This window comes from Mya arenaria, chromosome 2, assembly GCF_026914265.1.
Source record: "Mya arenaria isolate MELC-2E11 chromosome 2, ASM2691426v1".
In the NCBI taxonomy this organism is placed as follows: Eukaryota; Metazoa; Mollusca; class Bivalvia; order Myida; family Myidae; genus Mya; species Mya arenaria.
The window spans coordinates 48308976-48320647 of record NC_069123.1 but is presented as its reverse complement, the minus strand read 5'-3'; the positions used below and the strand labels follow the sequence as shown (position 1 = coordinate 48320647).

The 11672-nt window shown below is 32.2% G+C and overlaps 1 protein-coding gene across 6 annotated transcripts in view; it reads left to right on the top strand.

Annotated features, from left to right (window-relative positions):
- The first annotated feature begins 644 nt into the window (after window positions 1-644).
- LOC128207230 (sodium-independent sulfate anion transporter-like) overlaps window positions 645-11672 on the top strand; it is a 37710-nt gene continuing 26682 nt past the window's right edge. For 3 of the 6 annotated variants that reach the window (XM_052910077.1, XM_052910045.1, XM_052910085.1), the window contains exons 1-3: window positions 645-950; window positions 3636-3742; window positions 9416-9677. In XM_052910077.1, coding sequence (XP_052766037.1) covers window positions 9436-9677 — 242 coding nt within the window. In that variant the 5' untranslated portion in view covers window positions 645-950; window positions 3636-3742; window positions 9416-9435. Of the gene's footprint in view, window positions 951-3635; window positions 3743-6716; window positions 6797-7860; window positions 8043-9415; window positions 9678-11672 lie in introns of those variants that run through there. The other 3 variants (XM_052910060.1, XM_052910069.1, XM_052910052.1) reach the window with 3 other exon arrangements.

Sequence of the window (11672 nt, the reverse complement as noted above, 5' to 3'; positions counted from 1 at the left end):
GTGACCTCAGTCTAATGGTTATCGACTTAAGAGAAAACACTTGGACATATTAGGCCTGAGCTGAATATAAAAAACCTCGACCTGCTGATTGTTACCTTAGGAGACACTATAGGTTTGAGCTGAGCCTATATTGACCTTCTTCTACCGGTTGTTGTAACTTGTAATGGTTGTCCTTCTATACGACACTATAGGGGATACGATGACGAATATTGTTTTTCTACAGTATTGACAAAAAATCACGGTGACATTTTGTTATTTTACATAGAATGCATTTTTTTAAATAAAGATGTTACGGGTTGCGAAATACAACGTAAATGGACTTTCTACGTTTAGCTATACGTCTATATGGTTATATTCTAATAAGGCCTATATGTACGCACAAGGGGCCGTATCTAAATTGGTACAGTACCTAAATATGGAACACCCGTTATAAAAGTGTTTTTCCGATCGAGATCAGTTTATTTACAATTTCAATCAATAAAGAACATGATTAATAACACTTTCTAACATCAGGCCAAGAACAGTAACTATGGCAAAAGTTGAGTAGACATTTGCTACGTAGTTTTATAGTTGAGAATAACCTAACCACAATACAGTACGGCATCGCTTTTTCACAATAAAATTTTAATATTCATAGCTCCGCCCAAACTACATATACTGGATGTCGGATAGCACTGGCCTATTTATATGTACTTTTACATGAAGTTCTTAAACCCCTGCGTCTGAGGAATTATAGATTTTGATAATGACTGTATTTATTATATTTACACTCAAACCCTACATAGTTTTAGATTTTGACAGAAAAGGTCTTCAGATGTCTTAATTAAACGAATAAACAAATTCATACACGGCCAAAACTACAAGCTCGATCACTGCACCGTGACTGTATTGTACTTGTATGATGGGTCTAAAATGTTGTCAGTTTCACATATTCATACCGTGTCATGGAGGTAATATATGCGATATTTTAAGCTTGTTAAAACGAATTACTTATTGGGTTAAAATGAATAAATAACTCACTAAATCTACTTATATGCACAAGTCATTTAATTGAACCACGCTCCCCCTCCCCCACCCCCTGAGGTCCGGGGAATAGCAGGGACTTTGACTTTCAGTCCAGCCCAAACAAACTCCTGGTAAACTATCCCCAACACCCTGTCGACATCCTAGGTAAGGCCTATTATAATGCACATATTTAAAGCATAGGAGCATATCTCACAAGATCTCATTAAAGTCTGGGAAAAGCTTTGCAAAAAGGTGGAAAAATCCCATTAAAGAACGGATATTTCCCGGCAAAAAGCCAAGGGCCATTCCCCGCTACTTTCGGTGCAAAAACAAAACCACCTCATTCACTGGGCACTGTGGGGCCACCTGGAAGGTAAAAACCTTATCCATTTCCCCTGGTATCCCCGGTATACTGACATTCTTGGGGGGTGGGGGGCGTGGTTACAATTGACTGGTGCATTTGTATCTTGTATAGTTATGTGTATATATATATATCTCTCTTTAAAACCACTTATTAATTTTTAAACAACTTACTTGTCTCGTATTAAATGACTCAGTAAGTTTCTTATCTTGTTAAAAAGCCTAAGTAGCGCTTTAAAATGACTTTCCTATCTTATTTAAATGACTTTGTATCTTGTTTAACTGACTTTTTAATCTCATTGAAATTGACTTTTGGCCAATCAGAATTGCCTTATAACGGCTAATTATCATAAGACGTTTAAACAAGATATTATTAGTTGCTATGATAATCTGTGTAAATCATTTAAACAGTCACTGAGTCATTTTAATGAGTCACAAAGTCACTTAGCAAGTCGTTTCAACGAGATGAAAATATAAAAACATATGACAGCTCTATGCCACTGAAGTTAAAAGGGGACATTCAGTTAGATGTATAGAATAACATGTTAGCGCTGAGGATGTGAAAAGTTTATCCAGTTCAAAATATTTCAAAAAAAGTATACTTTCTGGTAAAGATTTTGCTTTTAACCACATTTAATTTAATATCTCAGCAACTACTTGAAGTATTGCATTGCTACCTTATACAACAGTACTCAATCATCCAACCTACTTAAATACCAATGTAAGATAACTCTATATTGAATATAATGTTAAATGTTGCCCTTTATCATTCGACTTAAAACTCTGATATGTGCCCAACTATCCAACCTGCCTTTTAATATTCATCAAGTTAGGTAACACTTTCTTGCAATGGAAATTCTGGGCTTTTTTATATGACTTATATAATATGGTAAGGTTTTTGCATGTAAGGGTGCATAGGTCAACATCTCAGCAATAGCTTGACATTTTGCATCGAAACTTTACATGAAGGCTACTTACCATCCAATCTATTCAATTCATCAAATTAGAAAACGTTGTATATATTATAATATAAATTTTGCCCCTTTATTATTCTACCTAATAATTCTGGTTTAGATTTTGCATGTAAGCTCTTATTAGTTAAACTCAGTAACAATGTACCAATATTGCACTGAAACTGTATACAATCAAGTATGATAACTCTATTTTGCATATAATGCAAATTATGGCTGTTAATTATTCGACTTAAAAGCGGCAGAAAAGTCGAGCACGATGTCTCTGTGATAGCTGTTGTATTTTGTTATTATAGCTTAATCATATAATCTGGAAACAATAATAAATCATACTTGCAGATATTAATTTATCAATATTAAGAAAAATGATTAAAGGATCTGATTGTTATAAAATCAGACTGTCTCAATTTAGGTTAATCAATTTCTAAAATAACTAGGCAACCTTTTGCCAATAAAGGGCAACAAATATGTGAGGGAATTGCTTAAACATACACAATGCTAAACACTTTCATGAACATGCCTAAAGAAGGATTGCATTACATTTATTTACAACATATGATGTATAATTAATTGGTATGTAAATTACAAAATCACAATAATCTTACCAAAAACAAAACAAAAATATCTTATGTAATAAACAATGAATAAAAGTTTTTCTTTTTAACTTCTTTTTTGCATTTTTGCATTTTCAGTACCTAAAGTCTGAGCTATGTCATTACTGAATTTGTATCATAGTTTGGTAGCATCATACATGTAGGTTATGATATTTGCTTCGTTTAAACCAACCCTCAAATATGCAAAAGAATTGAACCATATCATTTATACCAAATATAGATTATATACAGTATACATCTATTGTTACAGTTAACTTGTTTGCAAAAGTGCATACACAACCCATTACATATTTATTTGATTTGGTCACGGTTATACAGGCCAATTTTAAAAATGTATTGTTTGTTATATTTATTAAATAAACTTTATTCTTCTTCTGAATACATGTACTACATGAAACTGTCATGAAATTTAAAGAAAGCTTGTTTTTTGTAACAAAAATCAATTTAGACCAATTTAGACCTATGTTGGGTTCACGGTTCCTTGTATATATGTTATTTGGATTTAAAATACAACTTTTTACACTAGCCTCAATTTCTATAACAATACCAATTTTTTTTTTAGTGGAAAACTTACCTCAAGGTCTTCTTCAAGTATAAATCTGTAGGTCTTAGCTGAGCGACCACTGAATAGCAACAGCCATGGTTTTGACAGAGCAAACTGATACACTGTTTTCACTTTTGCCAGGTTGGGTTGCTTATGCGGATTGATATGGAGCGGTCCACAGCCAGATCCTAGTGTTAAGTGTGTACTAAACAGTGAGGTGGTGTATGCACAAGATTGGTCTTTATTTGGTTAGTATCGCATGAGTTATCACCCTTTAATAATAACCCCATAATTTATCCATTTGGAGCTATTGATGTATAATTTGTTGACAGAAATACATCAATCATACATGATGTTTTAAACTAAATGGTGGTGCATTTTTTCTAGATCAGATCAGATCAGATCAGTAAAAAGTTCAGGCCCTAAAAAGGTGCTGTACTCCGTATGATAAAATAGCGGAAAAAAAGAGAAAATTGTCGAAAACTGACATAAACTTGGCATCGATGTGTACAATGCTTTGAAACTTACTACCTGAAGTACCACATAGTTTACAATTTATTTATGTTTAGCAATTATTTCATATTTTTCCATTAAAAAAGATTACTATTCTTGACTTTGTCTTTCTGAAGCAATAACTATGATTTTGCTGAATATAACTTTCTAAAGGGTCAGCGCAGCGATTTATGCAGTCTGCTTTATGCAGACTGTGTTTTCTAGGGAATGAAATGCAGCAGCGCAGCCAATATAGATATATAGGGAAAATGCAGCTTTGGTAAAAATACGTAGGTACTGCTTAGAATAGTAAGTTAGTTAATATATTGATTTTATTTACTTCAAACATTATAAAATATATTGTTAGTAAGAACCATACTCAGAAATGAGTATTGCCAAATAAATAAGTTTCATTGCGGAAAAGAAACATACTGTAGTGTATGGACTTGTTTCTTAAGAAAAAAAATATACATGTAGTTCATTTTCTTTAAACTTGTGATAATGCGCACGTGTGTCTGCGTTGCAATCAAATACCTTATAATTTGAATAATAATAAACATTAAAATTGTATGTAACTATTGTTTGTTTGTTATGTCGGTAACTTGAAAGCTGTTTAATGTCTTGAAAAAAACGCATCAATGAAAATAATAATTGTTTTGAATAATATTATGTTTCGGTATCAATTTCACTTAGTTTTTTCTTCATACATTATAATTGTTTACATGTTGTCATATGATATGTTCATGTTTGCGACAAATAGAACATAACTTTTTTACTAACATTTCTCAAGGTTGACTTTAGTTTCTATAAATTATTACCTGACAGTGGCTTTTTATTGATATACAGATCTAGATCGTTTCAATTCTGCTTTTTCATAAAGATTTGAAATAATTTTGTTATTAATGCCACTTAATAAATGAATCCAAAGTTTGTTTGTGTAATTCAATTCTGCATTTTCATAAATACTTCCGTCATTTGTTTTATTTGTTTTAAAAAGATATCTTATAAAAAGTGTACATTTTCTTACTGTTTTTCGTCATTATGTTATTTATTTATAATAATAATGACACTTAGTAAATGAATCCAAAGATTGTTTGCTTCATTAATGACACTTGATCCCAAACTATAAGACCATTACCATCTTTTCCCTATATGTCTATATTGGCTGAGTTTTTCCTTAGTTACGTATTCCTGGCTGCGTTTTACCTTTTATGTCTATATTGGCTGTGCTAATGTCTGCATTTTATTATCTGACCCCTTTCTGAAGCAAATATCAATCAATACTGTAAAGAAATTATAAGCTCACAACAGCAAATCTTAAACAATGAAAATAATTTGGTGTGGGCTATTGGATACTGGGCCTGCTCCCATTGGTACCAATGTACTTTCAGATTTTAAAAATCTGTCAACCCTTCTATCATGCCCATAGCATTCATGGGCTCTCTTGGAAGGTCAGGGTCACACAAAGTGGTCAATTTACACTAAGCCTGATAAAGGATTTCAAGTTAGTAATAAGTACAAGTAAGTCCAATTCATCAAAGGCTAACTGACCTTTGATCCCTACGTGTGACTTTGACTTTGAAGGTGCGTGTAAATGGCTCAGGCTTTTGTATTGCTTTGGACTTGATGTGCTCATAGACATATTTGTCAGGTTATTTTGAAATGTTTCAGTCTGTCTAAGGGGTAAAATTAGTGTATAGGAAATGGGGACGTAAACGGTCAAAGCGCCAGCTTCAATATTATTACTTAGTGTTTACGCTTATGCCTCTGCCAATGGGATCATATAACAAAAGAATTCTGATTTAATCATTTCGCCAAACTTCCATTAATTCATTATTAAATATTTGGTTTTATTAATATATTTTTAGCGGCTAGTATTAAGGCATTTGTGATAATACTTAACCAAACAATTCATTTGGAAGCAGTGCGCCCAGCTTATGCAGTATATAGCAAAAATCAACAGCAACGATAACATAGAAATCAATGTTACAGTTAGCGTTCTGAAGAAGAACAACTTCAGCCTAGGGGTTTTCATTCAGGGTTTAGATAAAGCTGTAGTTTTTTTTAAATATTATTTTGAGCATTCCCAGAAAAAATGAGTCTATTTTATAACATCGTCCGCAACCAAGGTACATTTTCCACCTTATAATAATATCATTATGAAGTATAACGGAAATTATGTATCATGGTTTCCGAGGATGATTTATAAAGACAGCTCTTGAGTGTGAATTTAGCTTTTATATATGACTTTGGCCATTGGCCTCTGAATCGTGTCTACGTTCATCTTGATTTTGTACATTTAAAAAGTTGATGGTTGAGATCAAAAGGTGCACTGAATGAAATAATCCAGTCTGAACATCACTGAAGTATGCGGGCTTCAGTGGGACAATGTCAACTACCCCCTGGGCAGCAGCCAGACAACCTCCACACACCAATCTCATCAATGTTTGTTTGTAAACAAAATTCTTTTGTTTTGGATGTAGAAAACCACCATTGCTGGGGACATTCTTCTGAAATACTCCGAATACTTACACTACTACTGATTTTTCAGTGGTCATCTGAAATATTTTCACATACTTTGGTGTGCAGATACCTGCAAAACTTTGTTTCGTGATGAAATTATCAGTGATCAAGAGTGTTAGTTATCAGATAATTGTGTTACTAGTTCACAAACTATGATATTAAATACAAAGTCAAGAAGTACTTCATAACTATGTTAACTACATTTGAAGTACAAATTAATGACAGTGTACTGATGGATTAATTAAGAAAACCTGTTAATCGTTGTAATGTTGACATAGTCTGTGTTTGTGAGTATTGTTGCTTTCATGACAGAAACTCATGTATGTGACCTTATAAGATCTGCCAATCCTTTGACTGTTGAACATGTTACTGTGCAGTCGTGGGACCTGTTGTTAGTCTATGATAAAAATGACATAACTGCATGCTACCATGGGGTGGAAACCGTTTGGGGATGGGTTCTCACTAATTTCTCATGTATAATCACTTTTTTTCATTGTTTGGAACACAGTGTGTGTATACCACATGATAAATTGCGTCATAAATGTTACGTCGGAAGGCAACATTTTGCTTTGAATGAAGACTTTAAACAAAGATAACTTCACTATTTCTTAAACATTTTAAATGAAACATAGCGCAGTCTACGCTGCTTACAGAGCGCTGCCTTTTGGTCTTTTACCAGAGTTTGATGGAGAGTTTATTTTCTTCAAAACACTTTGACAACCTTTTGACAATACGGCTGTCTGACAGAGCACTGTCAAAACATTATTTTGGAAACAGGTTTGTCGAAGTGTTTGAGGAAACTAATCACCTTATCAAACTCCTGTAATAAAACAAAGGCGGCGCTCTTTAAGCGCCATAGACTGCCTTTTGTTTCATTTAAAATGGTGTTGTAAAAGAAAGGTTATCTTTGTTTTTAGCCTTCATTTTAAGCAAAATGTTGCCTAATCCGACGTAGCATATAATGTATTTTTATCACATGGTATACACACACTCGAACAGATTTGATTTATGATCTTTTTTTTTTATCTTGGCAATAATTCGCAAACTGTTTAATATATTGACTGACATTTAGTACACATATTGCCATAGACAATATGCACTTGTAAAGCAAGACCAGTAACACAGGCTTTAATAATGATAGAGTTATGCCCCTGGATTAAATGAGAAAATGGATGAGCGTTTGCATCCTTTTGCGTTTCTCTTATTGCAGTCATTTAATAAGAAAAACTACAAGACATTAAGGAAGTGTTGTGTTTCATTTTGTGTTTCATTTGACATAATCAGTTGAAAGCAATTTTTAATATATCAATATGGTAAATTGTCTAAAACTTCCCTCAAAAGTACATGTATTTCTTCTTAATGTTTAATTTTGTAAATAGTTAAGAGCTTAAAATCAAGAAAGGGAAGTGTAAATGTATTACTAAAAAAATGTTTCAAAGGATATAATCACGTACCCTGGCTTCCTAAATGTAAGGATAGAAGAATTGAGGAAAGCCACTTGATAAGATGTCTTTAATATTTATGTCATTGCTCGTAAGTTATCCATCTCTTTCAGAACGCCTCTTTGATTTACTTGATTTACACTTAATTAAGAACAGTGTTTTTTCAGCTATTTAACTATATAAAACATTTATAGCATTTTCTGCAGAATAGGGTATACATGTATATGTAAAAGACTTTTGAAATTACAAGTTTATGGGTGTGATTATATATGTTTAAGCGTTATAGCTAGTTTCTTCTATCTGAAACATGAAGTTTTAAGGGTGATTTATATTTTGGTGATAATTAGTTTCATTGTCACCCTGAAGAACATTTCTTTTTAATGATTGCTCTATATAAAGCAGGAGTATTTGACTAACAAGATTTATTGAATGTTATGCAAAGTGAAAATTGCTACCTGCAATTAGTAATCAAACTTTGAGGAAGCCCACAAGCCCTGCATTGGAAAAATGTTTTCTTAACAGACAGACAGACAGACAGAACATTTATTTAAGTCTCACTTTTATACATCCATGAAATAAATACAGATAAAACATGCAGTAATAATGTATAAAACCACTCCTCATGGAGTTATGGGAGACTATTTGCTCCAAAAAAAAAACAGTAAAATTTATCAACTTTAAAACATGCAATATAACTTAAAATATTCAGTAATAAAGATATGCTAAATTTGGAATTATATATAGAAGGGCTTATTTTAAAAAAATAACGCCATGGCCCAAGCACTTGTGTAAGAATTTGGGATTGTCCAACCAAAAGCCTAATTTCAATGACTGTGCGATAGAAAACAAAATTTAAGTAATAAGGTTTACAGGAAAATGTTGCAATTATTGATGACAAAATGAGTACATTAAGATAGACAAAGATGACCTTGCTTTTTCCATTTATAGAAGTAAGACCTAGCTGTTGAAATATTTTCACTTCAAGTCCGCAATAAATCATACAAATATCAGTCAAAAGGCCTTAAATTAAGTATTTTGTAAAAAGTTGTCAACTTTTCTTCTTTGAAACTTCACTAAACATTTAATTAATACAAACTGTAGATATATGACATATATAAATCCGCCAAACTTCTCAAGGTTTCTTCTTAAAACTACAAATGTTTCGTTCAATCAAGATATGTTCTGTTTGATGTGGAACAACAGTTTAGGTTCTATATGACACCCTTCCCTCCTGGCCCCTTCAAACTGTCACCAGCCGCTTACTGCACTCTGATACTTGAGATAGCTGCTGTTTGCTTTACAAATATAGCTACACATGGCTTGTCTTACAGTCAGTGAGGCCTCATCTGTATCAAGAATGTAAACACCTTCAGTAGTACAGTTGATAAACACTCATAAATCTGTTTACATCAAATAACTACATTGTTTAATTACTATTATTGTATTTTGTCTGTTGGATTACAGAATGCCTTCGGTGATACGTGATGTCAGGAGAACGGGAGCCACTACTGGGGCATGCTGGGACATTGTCTGGTCATGGGTCGTTACGTAGGAGGTCACCAGGGTCGGAGATAGAAGAGATAGAACAGGAGTTTGAGGAGGAAGATGTGCTCACTCTGCGACAGGTCTTCCAGCCGAACACAATGAAGCAATATGTGAAACGCTGCTGTAATGTGCATGACGCAAAGAATAAATTCCCTATTATAAAATGGCTACCGAAATATAGGTTTGTTAATATTTTTTATTTTATAAACTTTTCCTCATAAACTTCAAGGAATTAAGATTTTTAAAATGTTTTAATTTTTTTCTTTTATTTAATTTATTGTTTGTATTATATGACATATTTATATAAATTAAATTATATGTCATATTTATATTGATAAAATTATAATTATGTAATTGAACAGGCATTTAAAAAAATACTATTAGTGAAAAAATAGATATAAAAGGTAGATGCTGTTAGAAAGAAAATAAGAACATTGATTTTTAGTGGGGGGGGGGGGTTGTTGTTGTTTAAATGTTCATTTTTTTAATAGGCAACAAAGTAAAAATGTTTAACCTTGTGTTTGATTGTGTCTGTTTAAGTTTTATTTTCATGATTTTTTTGAAGAATTAGTTTTTAATTTTGTTACAATACAACCAACTGAACAGTCTTGCTAAAATGTTATTTTTTTTTCTGAAACAATATTTTAAGCCTTATAACATTAAAATTAATTGAATAATTAAAATATAAACAGAAAAAATAGATATAATGACTTTGACATCAGTTAAATCCATTCAATAACTATATTGAAAAAAGCCTAATTGTTCTGGCCATTTCATTGCTGCATGTATTTTGCAGATTATTATTTAATTTTAACCAACTAGTTTGTATTAATTTTATGAAAACATAATAATCTTTTAAAGATTCAAAGGGTAGTTATTTTTGAGATTTGAATTGTACAATGTAAGAGTTTTGATGACAGATTAAGTTAGGAATTGAAACAATCACTTTAATTTACAAAAAACCTGATAGATACACACACATTATCACTTAAAAGAAATGGGTGCTTGATGTGATAGTTATGACTTACTGCACCTATAACCAGAGTTATTGAAATTATACAGAGGGGGATCAGCATTATTTCAATGATGAGAGTAGTAGGTGAAGTAACCGTTTTTGATCACAAATAATGATTAATAACTAGCAAATGTATAAGTGAATATTGATGTAATATATCTGAAAGACAGCTACAGCATGGTTAAGCTCAGCTTTATGTCACTGCTTCTATATTCAAGTAAATGTTAGGACACAAACAAAGAAAAAAACTCTCATACATAGAACAATATTTTATTAGAATGTACTTAGCATTTTCATTAAATTTCAGGCAGGATTATTCCTGAAAAAAGGGTTGAGAGCTTCCCAGTTAGGGCTATTGAACACTTGTCAAGATTTTTTAGCTTGCACATTTCCATCAAAACCAGTAGGAAGTACCTTGAAATGAATATAAATGACTTTGGAAACAATTGGTAAAGGAGTCTTAGACCTTTCACCCTGTGTTGGTATGAATACCTCATTCTCTAACTGACCCCTCCTCCCCCCCAGCTATTTTTCAGGATCGACAATTATCAGCTGTTAGAATACCTGAATTATCTGCCGAAACTTATGATATCTTGTTAAGTTTATGCCATGTTTTATTTAAAATTAAATTAAATTGCCTTGTCACATTCATAAATCATTATTTCTTAGTTCTTTTTGTTTGGACAGATAGCAATGAGAATATGAATGTTGGTTGGGTTTCTATTATCATTAATATTTATAGCACGCATTATGATACATACAGTGAGGAGGATAGTATATATGTTTGTATAGGAGACCCGAGCAGTGTTTGTAACTGCTTTCATCTAAGGCAAATCAAAATTATTATAAATTTATGCTTGACATCAAAGCAAATGAAATTCTTTGAATTTGAGGCATTGAAAGCAATTTAGTAGTAGTGGTTATGGTGTGAGCAAGGGTTCAGTATTTACTAGTAGTTCAAATTGTTTAGTTTTAGCTAGCAAATGCATGATTTATTGTATGTAAGAGATGCTTGTTTTGTGGTTTTTTAGAGGTATAGAAATACTTCCTAGTTCAAAGCTATTGGATATGCCCTGTTAGAATTACAATTATTATAAAACATTTGAAAATTGTATTCAAGTTCTCCATACAAAAGCTTGGCCTGATGGATCATTTTCCTTA